Source organism: Nelumbo lutea, chromosome 6, assembly GCF_056320005.1.
Source record: "Nelumbo lutea isolate HS-2025 chromosome 6, American lotus-T2T, whole genome shotgun sequence".
NCBI lineage: Eukaryota > Viridiplantae > Streptophyta > Magnoliopsida > Proteales > Nelumbonaceae > Nelumbo > Nelumbo lutea.
Window position 1 is genome coordinate 24,939,475 of NC_142689.1, and position 23,942 is coordinate 24,963,416.

General features: G+C 41.2%; 1 protein-coding gene across 18 annotated transcripts in view; it reads left to right on the forward strand.

Moving 5' to 3' along the window:
• The window catches only part of LOC148848014 (DNA topoisomerase 4 subunit B (DUF810)), a 123,760-nt gene that overhangs the window by 20,792 nt on the left and 79,026 nt on the right, over window positions 1-23,942 (forward strand). For all 18 annotated transcript variants that reach the window (XR_016101428.1, XR_016101426.1, XR_016101423.1 and 15 more), the window contains 2 exons: window positions 13,235-13,465; window positions 13,900-13,980. Coding sequence is in view for 9 of the 18 variants with exons in the window: in XM_088952498.1 (XP_088808624.1) it covers window positions 13,235-13,465; window positions 13,900-13,980 (312 nt within the window). In the remaining 9 variants the exon portion in view is untranslated. The remainder of the gene's footprint in view (window positions 1-13,234; window positions 13,466-13,899; window positions 13,981-23,942) is intronic.

The following is a 23,942-nucleotide window of genomic DNA, read 5'->3' on the forward strand; positions in this document are numbered from 1 at the left end:
CGTCTTAATGATTCATCAAATTAAAATTTTGATGGCTGTTACATTTAAACTTTAATTGCTTTTCAGTTGTTCCACTGGATAGTGAGGCCTTTGTGGGGTTGGTAGTGTCTAAAGTTGCAAAAATAGGAAGTTATTCTTATTATTGTTGTTGGCTTTCTTTCTCCCCTTAAATCCATTGATCTTGAAGAGGGACTCTGTCAGAGCTGAGGAATCAGCAATACTGCAGGGGTCGAGGTTGGTTGTTGATATTTGCTTTGAGGTATGAGGCTATGACCAGGTTAAGGTGGAGAGAGACTTGCAGGTATTGATTGAGTGGATATGTAGGGAACATCAGGTTGAGGACTTTTATTCAGGAGCAATGATCATATGAAAGTTGAGGTTTATATAGATGCGGATTGGGCTGGATCTATTGTTGATAGAAGGTCCACATCATGATACTGTTCATTCCATTGATCAAAAGACAAAATGATACTGCTCTTTTGTTAGTGGAACGTAGTTACATGGAGTATGTTGAAGTTTGACCTGCCCTAGAATTGTCTTGTTCGTTGACTGTAAAGTAAAGTAAACAGCAAGAAGTAGGAGAGGAAAGAAGAAAGAAAAGAGAGGACTGGTACGAATTAGAGAAAAAAGTCATCCCTAGATTCAGCCAGACCTGTTATTATATTATTAACTTATTGGAAAAGACTTAAGTGCCATTCTTTAAGTAAGAGGCACTCGATCTAACATAACAGTACTCATCAACATTCTCAACAAGTACAAAGACCGAAATACCCCTTCACTAACACCACTAACACTCCCCCTCAAGCTGATGAGTATATATCATATAATCCCAGCTTGTTACATATGTAGTCCGTAGAGAACACTGATTTGGGCCCCACAGCTACAGTCCCACTGTGTTCGTAGGGTAGAAGATGTTCTAGTCTGCCTAGGGTTAGCTATTGGTCGTTTAGTTGTTTCAGTTGTTATTTATTTCAGTCTTATTTTTGCTCTATTTGTTATGTAAAGACTAAGGGCAGATCTGTCCTTTCCATGTAATGAGCATAACCTATAAATATTAATTAAAGTGGTGGCGGCAGAACATTAAGCTTCTGCTCCTCCTTTCAACCCTTGTGTTCGACTGCTTCTCCTCCCTCTTCCTCTTCTTTCCTCTTACCTTTCTTCTTATCTTCGATCCTAAAATCCATTAGAGTTCAAGACTGATAACAGTCCTGAACTTCTACTTGGTATCAGAGCTAGGGCTTCTCATGTGAGTCTAGTCCAGCCGACCACATGAGAACCATCTAAGGCTGGAAGCTGAGAAAGCAGAGTTTGTAGACTGATTCTTGGAGATCTCCAGAGGATTAGCAGCTGTTTGAAGAAGTGCCACAGTTGCAGCGAGTTGGTGATCAGGAAGAATCAGAGAAGGCTAGGGTTCGGGTAACCTTGGTAGGCAATGAACTACATCCTATTGTAAGTCTTTTATTTTCTGAGAGAAGTAACATCAGAGAAGATAGGTTGGACCTATCCAGCAAGGGTGGCCGAACCACTCTAGGGTTTTATCTCTCTATTCTCTAGGGTTTTGTCTTATCCCTGTGGCAAACCCTAGTATTAGGCCGAACCATGTGATCTTGTCCCTGCGGCAAACCCTAATAGTTCTCCTCAACATTGATCAGTTTTAGGGTTTCATATTAACCCTAATACAAACCTTATCCGTACGACTCTTAGGACTGATTAGAACCTCATATTGGCTTCAGCATATCAGATTGCTCTTCAAACTGTTTTTCAGTTTTCTTTTGGGGTTTTGAACACTTCTAAAGGGGTGAAAACAGTTCGGACTGTTGCTGTTGTGTGTGGTTATTGATTTTAGATCAGTCTTATACATGTTTCATGCACATCTACCATGAGTACAGATTGGTTCTATACTGGTTTTGTGACTTTGGTTGGGAATCCTAGTGCTGGTTTTGACTGTAGTAACCATAATTTTGAGAATTCTGGTTCTTGACCGAAATGGAGCTTAAGAATCAGGTAGAAGGCAGTTTTGGGAACAACAGTTATGGTGGTGGTTCTGAGACAGGTTTTCAGATTACAACCATAAAGTTTGATGGATCAAACTATTTGGAATGGGCCCAATCATCCATGATGGATATTGGGGGAAGGGGCAAAGTAGGGTATCTCTTGGGAGATGTGGCAGAACCTTCCAAGGGAGACCCTATGTATACCAAGTGGGTCCAAGAAAACTACTTGGTTATGACATGGTTCTGTAATTCTATGCAGCCTCATATAAGCCGAAATTACTTATGGGCAAAGACAACCAAGGAGATATGGAATGTGATGAAAGAGACTTACTCCCAACCCCTTAATGTTGCCAGAGCATATGAGTTGAAATGTGAGGTGAATTCCCTTAAACAAGGAGAGAAACCGGTGTCGGTCTACTTCTCTACCTTGAAGTCCCTATGGCATGAGATTGATCACTTAGAGACTCATGAGTGGGAGAGTCCCAAAGATGCTTAGATACATAGAAAGCACATCAAGACAAACAGAGTGTTTGAGTTCCTGGTAGGACTGAATTCAGAATATGATATTGTGAGGCAACAGATTTTGACCAGAGATAGTGTGACCCTCTCTCGGGCATACTCCTTAGTGCACAGTGAAGAGACCAGGAGGAAAGTCATGATGCAACCTCAGCCGCTTACACCTGCCTTGGTAGCTGTCAAACCCAAAACAGAGGGTGATTCAGAGAGGGACATAAAGAAGGAAGGTAAAAGGGATGTGGTGTGTGAGCATTGCAAGAAACCTAAACACACAAAAGAAACATGTTGGAAGCTGCATCCACATTTGGTCCCGACAAAGTTGAGAAATAAAAGGGGTAATGCTCATGTGACCATGACTACTGATTCAACATCCTCATCTGGCACGAGAGGCACACCATTAGAGACCTTAGCTGCAGTTCGGGCTGCTCTAATACAATTGGAGAAGGAAGTTGGTAGTTCAACTCAGTTACCGCAGTCATCATTAACTCCGACCACATCGGCCTTTGCACACTCAGGTACTCGAGCCTCAGCCTACCATGCCTCTGCTCCAGGTACTACTGAACCATGTTGGGTAATAGATTCAGGTGCATCCGACCATATGACTAGCTTGCTCTGTTTGTTTACTACTTATCACTTATCTTCTGGTAGGGATAAAGTATCTATAGCTGATGGCTCTCTTGTCCCTATTTCTGGCAAGGGTGACATCAAACTGTCGGATACCATATCCTTGTCCTCTGTCTTGCATGTTCCTAAACTGGATACTAACCTCCTTTCCGTTAGTAGTATTACCAAACATTTGAATTGCTCAGTAACTTTCTTTCCTGACCGATGTGTTTTTCAGGACCTGGAGACGAAGAAGGTGATTGGGACTGGCTGTGAGACGAATGTGATCTATCTGCTTGGGGAGAGTTCTCGTCGGGAAGAGTCAGTGGATAAGAAGTTACTTGTTTCTCAGGTTGTGAGTCCGGTTATGCTTTGGCATAACCGATTGGGTCATTTATCTTTTTGGTCCTTGAAGAGTCTGTTTCCTACTTTGTTTGAGTCTGTTAAGTCATCTCAGTTGAAGTGTGAAAGTTGTGAGTTTGCTAAACATTGTAGAAACTCTTATTCATTGAGTAATAAAAGGGGTAATAGTTTTTTTGATATTGTGCATACTAATGTTTGGGGGCCATATCACATTCCTTCTATGGGTGGGTACAGGTATTTTTTGTTATTTGTTGATGACCACACCCGGTTTTCTTGGGTTTATCTTATGCGATCACGAGATGAGGTGCCTGCCCTGACCCAAAATTTCCACCAAATGATCCTAACCCAGTTTGATGCCAGGATAAAAGTGCTTAGATCTGATAATGCAAAGTAATACTTTGCTAAGCCATTGGCATCGTACCTCCTTAATCATGGGGTTATCCACCAGAGCAGTTGCCCTCATACACCTCAGCAGAATGGGGTTGCAGAGAGGAAGAATAGGCACATCTTGCAGGTGGCTAGAAGTATTATGTTTACCTCCAATTTCCCTATTCGCTTCTGGGGTGATGCTATCCTTACGGCGGTATATCTTATTAATCGGATTCTTTCTCGGGTTCTTGATATGAAACCTCCTTTTTCCCTTCTATACCCCAATGAGGAGTTGTGCACTATTCCCCTCAAGACATTTGGTTGTACCTGTTTTGTTTAGCTTCTCGGTCCCTATCACTCCAAGTTTGAACCCAAGGCCTCCAAATGCATCTTTCTTGGTTATGCACAAACTCAAAGGGTTATTGTTGTTATGATCCTGTCTCAGGGAAGAAGTTTGTATCCATGGATGTCCCTTTCTTTGATGAGACACCCTACTATTCTCGGGTCTCTCCTCAGGGGGAGAGTAGTGAGCATGGAGATTTGGGTCATTTTCTTCGGGGGGAGTGCAGTGAGGACAGGGTTAATACCTTTGGGGCTGTTCCCTTACCTATTCCAGTTGGTGATGAGGGTTGTAGTAGCAAGGGTGGTCAAAGTGATCGGGAGTTGAGAGTCTATCACAGGCGATGCAGGCAAGTTGATCCCGGTCATCAGCAGTCCCAGCCAGTTCCAATCTCTTCTGCGGCTCAAAGTCCAGATATTACAGTCCCAGGGCCCACAAAGACTTCTTCCATTGTTGCTACCTTACCCTCTGTAGATGACCTTGACCTTCCCATTGCCCTCTGTAAAGGAAAATGACATTGCACCACATCTACAACCCACTGCATCTCCCAGTTTTTGTCCTATGATCGCCTATCTCCCTCCTACAGGTCCTATTTCACCTCCGTTGCTGATGTTCCTATTCCGAGAACAGTGCAAGAAGCCTATCAGTCCCGGAGTGGAGAAGTGCAATGCAAGTTAAAATGGATGCCCTATTGAAAAATAATACCTGGGAGTTAGTTGACTTGCCCAAAGGAAAGAAACCAGTTGGATGCAGGTGGGTATTTACTGTGAAGCACAATGCGGGTGGTTCCATTGAGAGGTACAAAGCTCGGCTAGTTGCAAAAGGGTTCACTCAAACTTATGGTATAGATTACTTGGAGACATTTGCCCCGGTGGCGAAGATGACCACCGTTCGGGTTCTATTATCTCTTGCAGCAAGTTACACTTGGCCTTTGTACCAAATGGATGTTAAGAATGTCTTCTTGAATGGGGACTTGCTGGAAGAGGTTTATATGCAGTTGCCTCCTGGATTCTATGATACAGAGGCAGGTAAGAAGGTCTATCGGTTCAATAAGGCGTTGTATGGTTTGAAGCAGTCACCTAGAGCTTGGTTTGACAGATTCAGACTAGCCCTTGGGAAGTTCCGTTATATACAGGCCCAGTTAGATCATACACTGTTCATCAAGAGGGTGGAGTTGTCACTGACACTACTTGCAGTTTATGTTGATGATATTGTGGTGATAGGAAATGACAACCATGAGATTGATTCCCTCAAACAACTCCTTCATCAAGGGTTTGAGGTGAAAGATCTGGGTACACTATGGTATTTTTTGGGTATTGAGGTTGCTAGATCTAAACAGGGGATCTTTGTCTCTCAGAGGAAATATGTTTTAGATCTATTGGCTGAAACTGGAAAGCTAGGTGTCAAACCTGCAGATACACCCATTGAACAGAACCACCGGATTAGTGCAGAGAGTGGGGAGCTGCTTGAAGACAAAGTTATGTTCCAACGGTTAGTGGGAAAGTTCCTATATCTATGCCTCACCCGACCAGACATCAGTTATGCCGTTAGTGTTATCAGTCAGTACATGCATTCTCCTAGAACCACGCACCTTCTAGCAGCAGAAAGAATACTAGCATACTTGAAGAGATGCCCGGGTAGAGGTATACTGTTCAAGAACAATGACCACATGAAGGTGGAAGTCTACCTCTGGATATTGTGCTCTTGTGGGAGGTAACCTGGTTTCTTGGAGGAGTAAGAAACAGAGTGTTGTCTCTCGATCCAGTGCTGATGCTGAAGCTGAGTACAGGTCAATGGCTAATGGAGTGGCTGAAATTCTTTGGTTGAGATCACTACTTGAGGAGTTGGGTATTGAGTATGAGAAGCCCCTGATGCTATATTGTGATAATCAAGCGGCTATTAATATAGCACACAACCCAGTGCAGCATGAAAGGACTAAACATATTGAAGTTGATCGACACTTTGTACGAGAGAGGGTCTCATCACAAGAAGTGTGTCTCCCAAAGCTGTACCATAGAAGAAGCTAGAGGCAGAACTATCCAAGTTGGGAATGATAAACATTTATTCCCAACTTGAGGGGGAGTGTAGAGAACACTGATGTGGGCCCCACAACTACGGTCCCATTGCGTTCGTAGGGTAGAAGATGTTCTAGTCTGCCTAGGGTTAGCTATTGGCCATTTAGTTGTTTTAGTTATTTATTTCAGTCTTATTTTTGCTAAATTTGTTATGTAAAGACTAAGGGCAGATCTGCCCTTTCCATGTAATGAGCATAACCTATAAATATTAATTAAAGTGGCGGCGACAGAACATTAATCTTTTGCTCCTCCTTTCAACCCTTGTGTTCGATTGCTTCTCCTCCCTCTTCCTTTTCTTTCCTCTTACCTTTCTTCTTATCTTCGATCCTGAAATCCATTAGAGTTCAAGACTGATAACAGTCCTGAACTTCTACTTAGTCCACTCTCCCCCGACTCAAACCTTTTGTAAACAAATCTGCCCACTGGTTTCCCGTACTAACATATGCAGTTTCTATCATTCCATTCAGCACCTTCTCTCTCACAAAATGACAGTCAACTTTGATGTGCTTGGTTCTTTCATGAAACACCGGATTGGAAGAGATATAAACTGCTGCCTGATTGTCACAATAGAGTTTCATTGGATTACTGATGCCATATCCTATCTCCTGTAGAAGGTTCCTTAGACACACTAATTCACAAGCAATATGTGCCATGGCCCTATATTCTGCTTTTGCACTGCTTTTTGCCACAATTGTTTGCTTCTTATTTTTTCACGTTACCAGGTTACCCCCAGAAAGGTGCAATAGCCTGTGGTAGATCGTCTATCAGACATAGAACCTGCCCAATCAGCATCGGTGTACCCTTCTACTACCAGTTTTCCACCACTCTTGTACAACAAACCACGAACAGGAGCTCCTTTCAGATACCTCACAATCCTTAGCACTGCATTCCAATGTGGGACCAAAGGTTTCTAAATGAACTGACTCACCACAATAGCCGCAAATGAAATATCTGGCCGAGTAATGGTTAGATAGTTTAGTTTGCCTACAAGTCGGCGATATCTGCCAGGGTCTTCAAATACTTCACCTATATCACTGCTCAGCCTCGTATTTGTTTCCATAGGTGTCTCAGTCGGTTTAGTACCCAACAACCCTGTTTCTTCCAGTAAATCAAACACATATTTTCTCTGACACAAATTAATGCCATGCTTAGATCTTGCTACCTCTATGCCCAAAAAGTATTTCAACTTGCCAAGATCTTTTGTCTGAAAGTGTTCCTGTAGGAATGCCTTCAATCTGTCAATGCCCATTTTATCATTCCCAGTCACAACGATATCATCCACATACACCACCAATATTATCTTGCCTGCTGAACAGTCAAAACTGAAGAAAGAGTGGTCAATTTGGCACTGTTTCATACCAAACTTCTAGACCACCTCACTGAACCTACCAAACCATGCTCGAGGGGATTGTTTAAGTACATGTATAGCCTTTTAAGTCTGCATACCTTACCATCCTCCCCCTGAGCAACAAACCCTGCTGGTTGCTCCATGTAGACCTCCTCGAGCAAATCACCATGCAAAAAGGCATTTTTGATATCTAGCTGATGTAGAGGCCAATCATACATAGCTGCAAGGGAGATGACGACATGAACCGACCCTATCTTAGCAACTAGGGAGAATGTCTCTGTGTAGTCAATGCCATAGGTTTGGGAGTACCCTTTGGCAACCAGCCACGCCTTTAGGCGTTCAACACGACCATCTGGCAAGTACTTAACACTATACACCCACTTACAACCGACAACCTGCTTCCCAGGAGGAAGAGCGGTGAGGTCCCAAGTGTGATTATGATGCAGAGCAGAGAGCTCTTCTTCCATAGCACGACACCACTCTGGAGAGGTAAGGGCTTCCTGGACATCCTTAGGAACAACCACGGAGGATAGCAAGAAGATGAATTGGCGATGGGAGGCGGAGAGGTGGGTAAGTGAAACAAAATTGGAAATAGGGTGAAGGGTGCAAGTACATTTAACTTTCCGGAAGGCAATAGGAAGATCTAGGTCGAAGGCTGGTGTCGGAGCTGGAGTTGGATCTGTTGACGGTGCTGAAGCTGGAGGAGCTGTAGCCGATACACGTGGGCGATGTGTATACACGTGACAGATGGGTGGACGGTGAACAGACGGTGGCACCGGAGGCAAGGACGTAGGCATGACTGGAATCAGAGGAGGTGGATCAGCCACAGGAAGAGGAAGAGGAGGTGGTGATGTGGAGGAAGCAGTAGCACTGGACCCGGCGAAGAACGGAGTAGACTCGAAGAATGTAACATCAGCACATACCAAGGAACGACGAGAACTGGGATGATAATACTTGTACCCTTTCTGAGTTCGGGAATAGCCAAGGAAGACACACTTCAGGGAACGTGCATCTAACTTGTCAGTCCCAGGACCCAGATTATGAATGAAGCAGACACACCCAAATACCCGAGGAGGAAGCGGAAACGGAGACATGTTGGGGAATAAGACACTAAAAGGAGAACGATCATCAAGGATAAATGTGGGCATCCGATTAATTAAGAAACAAGAGGTGAGCATTGCATCGCTCCAAAAGGTTTTGGTAAGATTCATGTGGTGCATGAGGGAGCGTGCTGTTTCTACAAGATGGCGGTTCTTTCTCTCAGCCACCCCATTTTGTTGCGGAGTGTAAGTACATGAAGTTTGGTGTATAATGCCATGTTGGTCCAAGTATTTTTGAAAAGATGAAGACAAGTATTCACGTCCATTATCAGAACGGAAAATTTTGATGTGAACGCCAAATTTATTGCGGATCTCAGCATAAAATTTCTGGAAGATAGCAAATAATTCACTTATTTCTTTCATTAAATAGAGCCACGTCATTCTTGAATAGTCATCAACAAAAATAACAAAATATCGGTGTCCATTATATGATATCACTTTATAAGGACCCCAAACATCTGAATGAATTAAAGAAAAAAGACTTGACACACGGTTATCGACCCTAGAACGAAAGGGAACATGATGGTGTTTCCCAAATTGACACGACTCACAATCTAGAATAGAAAGTTGACTCAATGAAGGGATTAAGGACTACAACACTCTCAACGAAGGGTGACCAAATCTACAATGCCACTGGAGAGGAGAAATGGATGACTGAAGGGCCGTCGACATTCGTCCACCACCATCAAGATAATATAGTCCATTGGCTTCATGCCCTCCACCAATCTTCATCCCCGTCTTGAGATCCTGAAAAACACACATAGAGGAGTAAAATGTGATGAAGCGCTTAAGGGACTTGGTCAGCTTACTAACAGACATAAGATTAAGTGGAAGCTTAGGTACATATAAAACAGAGGATAGGGATACATGGTATAGGTCAACATTACCAACACCACAGATAGATGATGTGGAGCCATTAGCAAGGGTAACAGATTGGGATGTTTAGCAATGAGTGAGAGATGAAAACACACCTGGAGTTCCCGTCATGTGATCAGAGGCTCCAGAGTCAATAATCCGGGGGTTGGGTGTGGATGCCAAACAAGCCATACCTGAGTGTGCAAAGGTAGCTGTGTTCTGTTGCGACTTGGATTGAACAAACCTTTCATACTCATCCCAAGGAACACTCACCATCTCCTTGCTTGGACCATCTGAGGGAGTAGAAGGCATCGGGTCAGCTGACCGGTTCTCCTGTGTAGAGCTGAAACTGGTGTCTCTAGTCATGGCATGGTTGGCCCATGTCGAGGGAGGACCATGTAAGTCATAGCAGTAGTTAATAGTATGTCCATCCAAGCCACAATGAGTACACTTCCGTGGACCCGAGCCATGTCCTCTACCACGAGCTCCCCCTTAATCTCTGCCTCCAGTACGACCACGACCACGGATATGTGCAGATCCACCACTACCACTCCTGCCAGGCTGGGCTCCTCGAGCCCCACTTCTGCCACCTCGACCTCTCGACACTGCAAATGCTGATTTATTTTAGACATTAGAATCCATAGATCCAATGGAAGCCCTCCGAAGACGAGCAGACACCTCCTCTAAAGATGGAAAAGTAGACCCCCCTAGTATCTGGGCTCGTACTGGTTCATACTCAGACTTCAGCCCCACCAGAAACCGTGTCACATCAAGCTGCTTTCGCTATTGCTGTTGAACTTTGACATCAGAAGTGAGAGGATGATAGACATTTAACTCATTACGAATATTCCTCACACTGGCATAGTACTCCTCAAGGCTATGATTTCCTTGTTGCAGATTGAAGTATTCGTGATATAGTTGATATACCCTAGTGGTATTATCCTGACCTGATTACAGTTTCTTAGCATGATCCCACACCTGTTTGGCTGTGTCAAGAAACATGAAGTTCACACTGATTCTGGGTTCCATACTGTTGCACAACCATGTGATGATCTGTGCATCTTTCTGTTCCCAATCTTCATACTCCTGAGAATTAGCGGGGGGTTTCTCCTCTCTTATGTGCTTCACTTTCTTCTTCGCCTTCAGAAAAACCTCTACAGACTTGGCCCAAGGGACATAATTCTCTCCATTCAGTTTAATGGAGGTCATTTGGACATTCAGGTAGTCAGTAGATATCATGACACTTGGTTTGCTATCACTGTTATTTGCCATTGCCGAACTCCCTTATCACTGAATTCTGAGCACTACACACTGCACACTACACACAGACATTCACCGAAATCTGCACACTGATTTCAACAGTAATAAATGCTGAGAACTGCAACACCACAAACCCTAATCACTGAAATCTGCACACTGATTTCAACAGTATTAAATGCTGAAAACTACAACACAACAAACCCTACTCACCGAAGTCTGCACACTGATTTCATGAATATTAAATGCTGAAAACCACACTTGTAACACCACAAACCCTAATCCATAGCTACCGGAAGTTTCACCATTAAGTAGACACTATTGCCCTTAGAATCACACACAAACCAGAATAAACCCTAGCATACTGCGATCTGAAAACCCATCATACGAACTGTATTAAACCTCTCATGTATTCCATAGCTGAAAAATATGCATAAAAAAACTTTACCTCATCGCCTGAAGGTCAACCACACGAGGACCGAGACTGCACTACACGTACCAGCCCTAATTAGGGCTTAGAAACCACAACAACCAATCTCCAACGACACAATCAGAGGCATAGGAACCTCCAAGGGAAGAGGGCGATCACTCCTTTTTACCCCTTTTCTCAGTCTCCAACTCACAGCTGAGAAACCCAAGAGAAACCCTAGTTCGAGTGCGCAGAAGACAGAATTCTAGCAAGTTTGTTTTGTTTAATGTTGCTCTGATACCATATTGAAGTTCGACCTGCCCTAGAATTCTTTCTTGTTCGTTGACTGTAAAGAAAAGTAAACAGCAAGAAGTAGGAGAGGAAAGAAGAAAGAAAAGAGAGGACTGGTACGAATTAGAGAAAAAGTTGTCCCTAGATTCGGCCAGACCTGTAATTATATTATTATCTTATTGGAAAAAACTTAAAGTGCATTTCTTTAAGTAAGAGGCACTCGATCTAACATAACAGTACACATCAACATTTTCAACAAGTACAGAGACCGAAATACCCCTTCACTAACACCACTAACAGAGTATAAGGCTGTGGTCCTAGGTACTTGTGAATTAATCCCTTTGATGGTAATTTGAAAATTGTATTAATTTGTGAACTAAAAAATAGAGAATGTATGAAGATAGTTGCTCCAAAATGCGCCCTACAGAAACAATATACAACATTTTCCTCTAGTGGTCCTCCAAAATGGGTTGAACGGGTCAACCCATGATGTCATTATATTCTGCATATATATAATTGAGATTTGAGGCCAAAAAGATGTATTTTTGGCAAAATTACTGGGCCAAGGTGCCTTGAATTGCACAGATCACGAAAAATTACCCAAAATAAAAAAACCTTGATCTGATCACTGAGCAAAAAGTTGTCCTTCAGAAGTTTCTGCACCTCTTCCTTTTTTTTTTTCTTTCTTTTTTTTCATGTTTGTGTGTGTGGATTGGCTAGGCATCCATTTTTTTTTTCATTTTCACCATCTATAATGCAAAAAGGAACCCCAAAACCAGTGGTCATAATAAAAAATTTAAACCTAAAAGGCTAAAAATAAAAAAATATAATGTAATTTGTAACTTGTTACCTGTTGTCAAGTGGGTTGATGGTTCAAACCCGACCTGAGTCAATGGTTTTTGACTGATTACTGGGTTTGTGGTTAACCTGACCCAGATTTATTGCTGCATGACGGTTTGAAGGGTTTAACTGCCCAGGTCAATGAGGGGTTGGAAACACTGATCATTAGTAGACCTAGTCAATTCAACTGAGTGGTCAGTTGACTAATTGATGCTTTGATGATAGTGACTTAAGCATACATAAAATATGTATAGTTTGATTATTTGTTACTTTGATTGTTACTAATTCTGAGCTTCATAGAAAAGATAACCTAATTGGTGTTGTACTGATGATTAACTTCATTTGCTCGTGTTTCCACTTCATTCTTTTATAATTCTATAGATTTGATCTGTTTTTTATCAGGAGCTTAAACTTTTATTGTTTGTAATGATATGTTATAAAAGAAGTAGAATGATTTATTATATGAATTTATACAATGAAATGCCTCCTAACTTGGTAGATCAAAACTATCTAGCATGCCCAACAACCACCACACACACGTATTCCCCCAAGAGGGCAGAACCCCAAAATAGTTGCTTTCTGTGAACACCTTGTCCGGACAGAGCATCTGCTAGGCTGTTTTAAGACCACTTCACCCCCTTAAAGTTTCCTGTCAAATTCCTTATCAATTGTTTAACTATTATCAAAGTTCAGATCTGAGCTATTGAAGTATTAGATTGTAAGTAACTGTTTGACCTTTGTACTGTGGTTCTTCTATACTTGTTTATTTCATATAATTGTAAAACTATATTAGATTAAGAAAAAGAATTTTTCAGATTTTAGGGAAATTTTGGACTGGAAAATTTCATATTTTAAACAGCATTTCCCCCTGAAGTTTGTTGAAACAGGTGAGTCCATTCTGTTGGAATATGCAATTCTAGAGATGCAGAAAGTTCTATCAATTCAGGATGATAATGCAATGGAAGGGGCATATATGAATAGCCTGATCTGCTCAATTGGAATCACTGGCTGTAAAATGAATATAAGTTTGGTCGATGCTGTTTTTATGTCAACGAGCATTTGGTGTGACAGTAAACTGCAAGATTATCATTTGCATTTTGCTCAGGTCAGTTCTTCTTCTTCATCCATCTTGCTTTAATATTTTCCCACTATTAACCCCATTTTGTCTTATGGTTCATCTTTTTTTTCCCAATTTATATCCTTTATTCTTTAAGTCTATTGGTTAATACATCCTGGGAGCCTTAATACCTTGAGATGAGATCATTGCCTTGGGTGCTCAAAGAAACTTCCATCACATATGTTATGCAAATACTTGTTGTATACTTGTATGTTATCTACTAAGTTTATAGGTTAATAAATCTTGTTAATCTTGCTTCACTGCCCTATGGTGAGATAGTAACTTTGGTTCTTAAAGAAACCTCACATTGCTATTTAGGCAATTCATTTAAAATTATTTGGTTTTCTTGTACAATTTGCTTCAGTCTGTTAAATTTCTTTGTTAAATTCTTTTGCTCTTTAACTTGTACATTTTTTTCCCAGAATCCCACTCTCTTTGGAAGTGTTGTGACCTTAGTAACAGTAGTTGGGATCCTCAGTGCTGATGAATATGGTGAATTCAAGGTTAGTAGGATATCTACCATAGGTAATGGATACTCAACTCAGAAAAACTTTGTCCTAACTATATGGATTTGGAAGGTATTGTGATACTGTAACATAAATAATCTATGTCCTTGTTTCAATTTTTTTTTTCATTGTAACTTCAGTGCTTGTTTTTTGAAACTTCAATGTCTTATTCCTTAGTAGACTTCTTTTCTTAATACTCCATTTGGTTGCACTTGAAATGAATAAAAAAAAACCATTTCTGGAATTGCTATTTAATGCATTTGGTTGCAATGTGAAATGGCTCTGAGGAAGATGTACATTATTTAAATAGTGAATGAAAGTTGGCCTTCTGGACTCAAAACTTGTGGTGACGGTATATATCTCAACCATTCAGTTTTTTCCCTAAGTCGAGATAAAAACCAAGAAAATCAAGAAAATGATTCATTTTCCTATTGAATATCATTTATGAAGAAAATCATTTGTTTTTTAATTCATTTTACATGCAACCAGATTTTAGTCTTAGTGGAGTTTATATTTCTTATTCTTGCCAATCTTATAGACAGAGTTCATTAAGACACTGAAGCTTAGTGAAGTTGTTTATTAAGTGTAAATAGTTTTTATATAGTGATAGTGTACAGGCATAGATTCTGCTGAAATCAGGCCTCTGGTCATATCCATTACGAAATAAGGTTATACTGATGGGAAGTGAAAATAGAGCTTAATGGTTGGACAGTATATTTGTAGCTAACCTCAAATGGTTTGAATTAAGGCTGAGTTGAGTTGAGAGTATGAGAAGCGAAAAAAGAAAATGGAAGAGTTTCAGATTTGAAGCACTTAGAAGAAGTTAGTAATTTAGAGTTTCATTGCTGAAATGTCTAAACAGCAATTGGAAAAGAGATGCAATTGCATGTGTACATGCAATGGAGAATAATTTCATCTTGGAGGAGAAATTTATGATATTGGGTAATTTTGTAGCTTTTTACAATAGGGTTATTTTTTGTCTTTTGTTCACCTCATTAGGAGTAGTTTAGTCTTTTGAGTTGATTGGGTATCCCAACAAATAAAATAAAGAAGAGAAGTTGATGGCTATTCAGTTTCTGCTATTCTCTTCACATCATGAACTGTTTTCTCTTGTCTTTATCTGTTATTCCTTCTATGTTCTCTTTTAATTTTTTGATCAGCAAAAAAGATTTCATTAAATATTAATGATTAAAATTTAATACAACTGTCGGACCTGGTAACAAGAGTTTACAAGTTTGCCCAGAATAGATTAGGTCTGTCAACTCCTTGTTTACCTAGAACATCTTCCCCCTCATTTGCTACTCTTCTCACCCAGATGAAACTTGAATTCAATTGCTTTGCAATGACATCAATTTCCCTAAAAGTATGCCTATATTTCCAAGGTGCTGATTGAGTTGCTTTGCCCATTGAATTACTAGTTGTGAGTCACCTTCAAGTCCCTTGTCTTTGAGGCCAAGCTGTCATGCTAATCTCAATCATTCTAAAAGTGTCAAGATTTCTTCCTTTATTGAGTCTCCTAAGCCAATTGGACTTGAATACATCACTACCACAAATCCTTGATGATCTCTAGTCACTCCCCCAATTCTCTTCCCGGGTTGCCCATAGAACTACCATCAAAGTTCAGTTTCAGCTTATTTACAGTTGGGGGCTTCCAGTCCATTCTCACTTCTTCAATGTACCTACCTTCTTGCACTACTTCAGACCAAGTTCTAACGATATCATTGACTGAAAAAATCTGAATAGCTCCAATGTTTTCACCCAATGTGCAACTCTCACTAAGATAGCTTCCATTAACTCCTCTTTAGACCTGCTCTTCTCATTGAAAATTCTATTCTTTCTTTCTTCCCAGATCGTCCATACCAATGCTGCTCCTACTGTCCTCACATGATCTTCTTCACTCTCTCTTCCTTGAGCCTCTGGAAGTTGATATCGGCTTCAGTGCTCACAAGACCGTGCTGACACCATTCACACAACCTTTTACACCATGCATTGGGAATGTCTCCATACTTGTATGTTTTCTTTTCATGGGGAGATATTCCCAATGCAAGGCTGTAAGGGACTATGAGAACTGTGTGAGCACGGTCTTGTGAGCACTGAAGCTGATTTCCAGGAAGTTAGGTTGAATAAAATTACCAATTCTTGTGGGGGACCCATCTACATCCAAAGAGAGAACATAAATATTCTAAAATACAAAACACAAGAGGAGGACAAGAGATTAATAAATGAGTGGTTTAACCATTAGCCTTACAAAGAAAACACACATGAGGAGAGAGGCAAGAATTGGGCCTCCTTTGTCGATTGTCCCGAAGTGGAGAGGTTGCACCAAACTTTTTTTATGAAGGATAAAATGAAAATTCGTTAAAATAAAAGATAAAATACAGTAGAAGGTGATAAGAAATCACCAAAAGCAAGAGACACCCTCATAACCGAACCCCCCCTCCCCCCCCCCCCTCCCCCCCCCCCGCAAAAAAAAAAAGAAAAGAAAAAAAGAAAAAACCCCAAATATGCCACACCTTGCAAACATAAAGACTACCCAAACAATTCCGAGAAAAGATCACGAGACAGACCCAATACAAAGTCCCCCAGAAAAACTAGGACCACCACCCATCTTTAAACAAAAGTAGGAACCCTTCCATAAACCCACATTAGTCTTCATTTGTGTATACATCCTCTTGGTTTGGTTATTCCTCATCCCATTCCTTGCTCCCTTTCAGATGCGCTTTGTTCTTCAATTTCTCTTCCTCTTTTTTTTTTCCTTTCTTTCAAATTCTTCAAAAACCCTCCTTGCAAATTCCTCTCCACCCCAGAAAAACAGACCCAAGCTCTTCCCAATTTTGACCTCTCTATTCACTATTTTTTGGATAGTCACCTCACCTGAAACTTCATCAACAACATCCTTTTCTTGCCTTAGATGTATCACACCAGACTCAGAACTGACATCATTCACCTTGTCTTCTTGTTGTTCCTTCATTGGAAGGGGGGCCTGTGACTGAGCTTGCATTGTTACCTCCCTATGATCAATACCAGTTGTCCCATTACCTCTCACCTTCTTCCTTTTGTACACCCATTTATATATATTTTTTTGTAGGTCCTGTCCTTGCCAAGCCAAGTTTTAGCCTTGAAAAGTTCTTTGTCACATGAATGATATTGTGAGTTCTCGTATTCCACAATTTCTATCTGATTATCCCACTAGACTAACCCTCCTCTTCCATTTTACTCCCTTGACCCAAGTCAATACCCTGCCTTCCAATCTCAACCTCCTTAAAAAGCATGCAATCTTTGTCCTGAATTTCAGTCACCAGAAGACTCACCATCACCTGTGTCATCCTTTCCTCCGGCCTTTCCTCCATCATTGTCTTCAATTTCTGGCTCAGCACTGATGCTAAAATTCTTTGCCCGAACTGTCGCCTTCCCCGCTTCCAGTTTCTCAATTTCAGCAGAGTCTAGCTCTTCTGAATTCGGTGAGACTGGAAATCCCAAATCGCAACTATCCTGCCATACTCATAATCCTGGGTTCAGAGTGAAAACAAAACCTGCTGGATCCCCTACTAACTTTAGAATTACATCCAATATCACCAGTCATGGGAGAAAATTGATAGTTGTTGAGAGTCTCTATTGTACTGTCAGTAAACCTCTTCTTGCCGCATTTGTCAAACCTGGCGATCACTCCATACCCACCTCTCTTCCTCTCTGTTTTCTAATCTTAGCCGAGACATTCCTTATCGCTCCCTTTCTTTTCAAATTTGATTTTTTAGGCTTTAGAAACTTCCTCTTGTCTTCTTTTCTATTCTTGGACTGAAATCCCTTCCTGTCATTTTGCAGATTGTTATTAACATCTTGAGTACCAAACAAATTTCCTTTTGATTGAGATGAGAACTTTAGGTCATAATCCTTATCTACACAAGTTGATGGAAGATTTGCACCACCAAACTTCTTGCCACCCTCGAGCCCTTGTACAAAAACCTCTTTAGCCGTTATCTTCGAGTTACTGGAGATCCTACCTTGATATATTGCTCATTATTCTTGGCTTCCTCCCTCCCTCCTCTGAGACAGTTGTCAAGGTGATGCCTAGGCGACAAGGCACCCTTGGAGGCTCACCTCGCCCAGTCGCCAAGCAATTTTGTATACTGTCTTATAAAATACTTTTATATTGTTATTTTTTCGAGATTATAATTATATAATAGACATTATTAAACAAAAATATTCATTTTTTTGTGTTTATAATCTATTTTCTTTTTATTATTTTCTTATTTTTTAGGGTTTAATCAACACAAACATTGCTAACTGCTATATTGATTCCTCAAAGACACCAAAATCTGAACCAGTAAGGGAAGAACTTAAAATTTTGTCTAATCAACACATTTCTTGTTCTTCTTCCACCTTTTCTTTTCTTCTTTTCCTATAACAAAAATAGTGGTTCAACCCCTATATTTTTTGAATTTTCTTTTCTTTCTTCTTTTTCTTGCTCATAAATATGTTAATTTTCAAGACTTAAACATTGTGAATAAACCCTAGTTGATTCTAGGTCAAAGTAGAGAAGAAGGAAGAAGAAAGAAAAGAGAAAGAAGAAGAAGAGTGTTCTGTCAGACTAGAAGAGAGAATGTGAAAAATCACTCTCCTAGCTGACCCACTTGAATTTTATTCATAAAACTTAGAGTTACAAGAAAGATAGTTTTGTCCCTCATATAAGATGGGACACATAACTTAAACTCAGATACAATAGACCTTTCACTTTCAAGAAGATAAACCAGAATGACCAAAATACCCCTGACTCGAGCATTCTAACACTCCCCCTCAAGTTGGAGAGTATATATCATATAGTCCCAACTTGTTACAAATGTAATCTATTCTTCCCCGAGACAATCTCTTTGTGAAGAGATCTGCCCACTGGTTTCCTGAGCTCACATGAGATGTAGTTATTACCCCACTTATCACTTTCTCTCTCACAAAGTGACAATCCACCTCAATATGCTTAGTTCTTTCATGGAAGATGGGATTGGATGAGATGTGAACAGCAGCTTGGTTATCACAGTATAGTTTCATGGGTTTGTCAATTGAGAACCCCACCTCCTATAGTAAGTTCTTCAGCCATACTAATTCACATGTAGTATGGGCCATAGCCCTGTACTTTGCTTTTGCACTACTTCTTGCCAACTATTTGCTTCTTGCTCTTCCAAGTTACGAGATTGCCGCCCAGGAAGGTTCAATACCCTGTGGTTGACCTCCTGTCTGATATAGAGCCAGCCCAGTCAGCATCTATGTACCCTACTATCTCAAGAGTTCTCCCCTTTTGGTAACAAACCACAACCTGGAGCACCCTTTAGGTACCTAACAATTCTCAGAACAACTTCACAATGAGGAACCCGAGGATGTTGCATAATGGTCAGATAGTTCAACTTTTCCACCAACCTTCTGTATCTTCCAGGATCATCAAACTCTTCACCTGCATCCACACTTAACTTGGCATTGTGTTCCATAGGAGTCTCTGCTGGTTTAGCACCTAACAACCCGGTTTCTTTAAGTAGATCAAGAACATATTTTCTCTTACATAGGTTGATCCCCTGTTTTGACCTCGCAACCTCATTTCCTAGGAAATACTTTAGCTTCCCCAGATCTTTCGTATCGAAGTAGTCTTGTAAGAATTTTTTCAGCCTGTCAATGCCATTGCTGTCACTTCCAGTTATGACAATATCATCCACATACACGACTAGCAAGATTGTCCCATCCTTTGAGTTATAGCTGAACACAGAATGATCAACCTAACACTGTTTCATCCCAAAGGCCTTCACCACTTCACTGAACCTGCCAAACCATGCACGTGGAGATTGTTTCAGTATATAGATTGCCTTTTTGAGCCTGCACACCTTACCAGCCTCCCTCTGAGCAACAAACCCTGGTGGTTGCTCCATATACGCCTCCTTAACAAGATCACCGTGTAGGAAGGCATTTTTGATGTCAAGTTGCACGAGAGGCCAATCATACATAGTAGCTAATGATATCAACACCCGAACTGAGTCGATTTTAGCCACAGGAGAGAATGCCTCCATTATAGTCAACACCATATAACTGAGAATAGCCCTTGGCCACTAACCGTGCCTTCAATCGTTCCACACTGCCATTAGGAAGATGCTTCACTGTATAGACCCATTTACACCCAACAATGTGCTTACCAGGAGGAAGGGTGGTGAGTTTCCACGTGTGATTATGTTGTAGAGCAGAGAGTTCTTCTTCCATGGCTGCTGCCACCCTGGGGAGGTAAGGGCTTTCTGTACAGTCTTGGGAATGGGAACCGATGAGAGTAATGATTTAAACTTGCAACGAGAAGCAGAAAGGTGAGTAGTGGAAACATAGTCTGAAATGGGATGAGAAGTACAAGTACGTTTACCTTTCCGCGAAGCAATAGGAAGATCAAGATCTGAGGGAGAAGGAGCAGTAGCAAGATCTGTCGACAAGTGCTGAAGTGGAGGGGCCGAAGCACTTCTACGGGTATACACTTGAGTAATTGGCGGCCTCTCTGTAGTAATAGGCATATGATGTGCATCTGTAGTAGGAATGGGAGCTACGGGGAGGGGGTCCATAACCGGTACAGGAAGAGGAACCACAGAGGGAGAAGAAGAGACATTGACATCTGAGAAAAATGGAACTGATTCAAAGAAGGTGACATCAGAGCACACAAACGATTTATGAAATTTTGGGTTATAACACTTATACCCTTTCTAAGTCCTTGAGTAGCCAAGAAAAATACATTTCGTAGCTCGAGCATCTAGCTTGTCTACTCCAGGCCCCAAGTGTTGAACAAAACAAACACAGGCAAAGACTCTTGGGGTGAGAGGAAATGGAGACAAAGTGGGAAACAACACGGAGAAAGGGGATTGGCTTCCAAGGATTGACATGGGCATCCGATTTATCAAAAAACAGGATGTAAGAACAGCATCACTCCAAAAATGCTTTGGGACATGCATATTGATCATCAAGGACCAAGCAGTTTCAAGAAGATGTCTATTTTTCCGTTCAGCTACACTGTTTTGTTGCAGGGTGTAGGCACAAGAAGTTTGATGAATTATTCCATGATGTTCTAGGTATTGTTGAAATGGTGAAGAGATGTATTCTTTGGCATTATCAGAGCGAAGTATTTTCATATGAACACCAAATTGAGTGCGTATTTCAGCTTGAAATTTCTAAAAAATAGAGAATAATTCACTACAGTCTTTCATAAGATAGATCCATGTCATCTTTGAAAAGTCATCAACAAAGATTACAAAGTACTTAAACCCATTGTATGACACAACTTTAATTGGACCCCATACATCAGAATGAACTAAAGCAAAAGGACTTGAGACACGACTATCAATTCTTGGACTAAATGAGACTCGATGATGTTTTCCCAACTGACATGACTCACAATCTAATGATGAAGAAGGAACTAGCAGCTTCAAAGCATTGAGAGAGGGATGACCGAGTCTGCAGTGCCATTGGAGAGGAGTAAGAGACGACTGAAAAGTCAGTGGGGGCCACCACCATCAAGGTAATACAAACCACCTGCTTCATGCCCTCCGCCAATCTTCTTCCCCGTCTTGAGATCCTAAAACACACAAGAAAAAGGATAGAAGGTTACAGAACAATTAAGAGACTTGGTTAATCTGCTAATAGACATAAGGTGAAACGGGAACTTAGGAACATATAAAACAAATGCTAAAGACAAGGAGGAGAAATCAACATCACCAACACCACAAATAGGAGATGCAGAGCCATTAGCAAGAGTAACTGACTGAGATGTGGAGGAGCAAGAAAGGGAAGAAAATACATCAAGAGTCCCAGACATATGGTCCGAGGCTCCGGAATCAATGATCTAGGGTGAAGCTTTGGAAGCTAAGCAAGCCATACCTGAATGGGCAAGTGTAGTTGTATTCTGTTGAGATGTTTGAAGGAATTGCTCATATGCTGCCTGTGGTACACACCATTTCCTACCCGAAAGCACAAGCGGGTGTGGAGGGGGTTGAGGCAATTTGCTGGTTTTCAGTAATTGTGATACTACTCTTAGATGTAGCATGGTTAGCCCAAGTATTGGGTGGACCACGCAAATCATAGCAGAAATTAACTGTGTGCCCCTCTAAGCTACAATGTGTACATTTTCTCTGAGCATTATTCCTTCCTCTTCCACGGCCTCCCCTTGACTCTCGGCCTCCAATCCGGCCACTAGCCCTGTTAAACATGTGTCCACCACGGTTGCTTGGAGGGCCACTGCTACCACCGCCACTTTTACTTCCACGGCCACTCCCTTTGGTCACTACCAAACTAGATCTAGAGAAGGAAGAATGTTCCACCGGTTCAATGGATGTCCTTTTAAGACGGACAAAAACTTCTTCAAGTGAAGGGAGAGCTGATCCCCCCAATATTTGTGCTCTGACAGGTTCATACTTAGCCTTCAAGCCCACAAGAAGCCTAGTCACATCAAGTTGTTCACATTGCTTTTGTTGGATCTGGACATCTGATGTTAGAGGGCGATACACATTTAGCTCATTGCGGATGTTCCTCAAACTTGCATAATACTCCTCTATGCTTTGACTTCCTTGCTTCAAATTGAAGTACTCTTGGTATAACTGATATACCCTAGTTGTGTTGTTTTGTCCAGAGTACAACTTTTTAGCATGATCCCAGATCTCTTTGGCTGTATTTAGGAACATGAAGTTCACACTAATCTTTGGTTCCATGCTGTTCCAAAGCCATGTCATTATCTGTGCATCATCTTGTTCCCAATCACTGAACCCAGGGGAATTAGAGGAAGGTTTCTCCTCCCTCACATGTTTTACTTTCCTCGTGGCCTTCAAGAACACCTCCACGGATTTTGCCCATGGTACATAGTTCTCACCATTCAACTTGATGGATGTCATTTGAACACTTATATAATCTGAAGAAAGCATGATGCTAGTTTTGTTGTCATTCCCATCTACGGAAGAAGCCATCTCAATTATTTCACCTTCAAATATACAACACAACTTCACACTCTTTCACAAGGCTTATCTCACTTATAACACCACCAACCCTAGCTTCTTTAAATACACATTACACACCACACACTAAGGCTGAAATCACTCAGTCTTCACATCAAACACCTGGGCTGCACACTGCAGAACCATTCACCATTAACACACTAAGACTGAAATCACTCAGTCTTCACATCAAACACTTGGGCTGCACCCTGCTGAGCTGATTACACACAAGGTCTAGGACACAACCACCACCACCACCAATCACCACGACACAACCTCCACCAATCTACTGCTGTTGTGAACTTCAGCAGTCGACAGCTCTTCTTTCAGCATACATATGAAGAGAAATGCAGAGAAACATGACTGAAATGCATATCAGTCACACCGAGCATCATCACAACCAACTTTTAAAGCAAAAAGAAAACATTCACAGTCCCTTATTTGGACAAACAACAATAGTGTTCATACCTGTCCACATTCAGCCCTTTTCGATACTGAATAGAGGGTTTAGTATACCACTTCAACGACCACCACAGCAACGACCGGAGGCATTCTCACCTCCAGGCCCACAAAACGACAGATCCTTTTCAACCCCTTATCGAACCTCCACTCAGGTTAGTCGAGAAAGAAGAAGATGACTGTGAAAGTTGGCGATGAACCCAGAAAGAGAACAGCAACAAGAAAGAAATAAAGATACGACCTTACAGCTCTGATACCATGTGAATAAACCCTAGTTGATTCTAGGTCAAAGTAGAGAAGGAAGAAGAAAGAAAAGAGAAAGAAGAAGAAGAGTGTTCAGCCAGACTAGAAGAGAGAATGTGAAAAATCACTCTCCTAGTCGACCCACTTGAATTTTATTCATAAAACTTAGAGTTACAAGAAAGACAGTTTTGTCCCTCATATAAGATGGGACACATAACTTAAACTCAGATACAATAGACCTTTCACTTTCAAGAAGATAAACCAGAA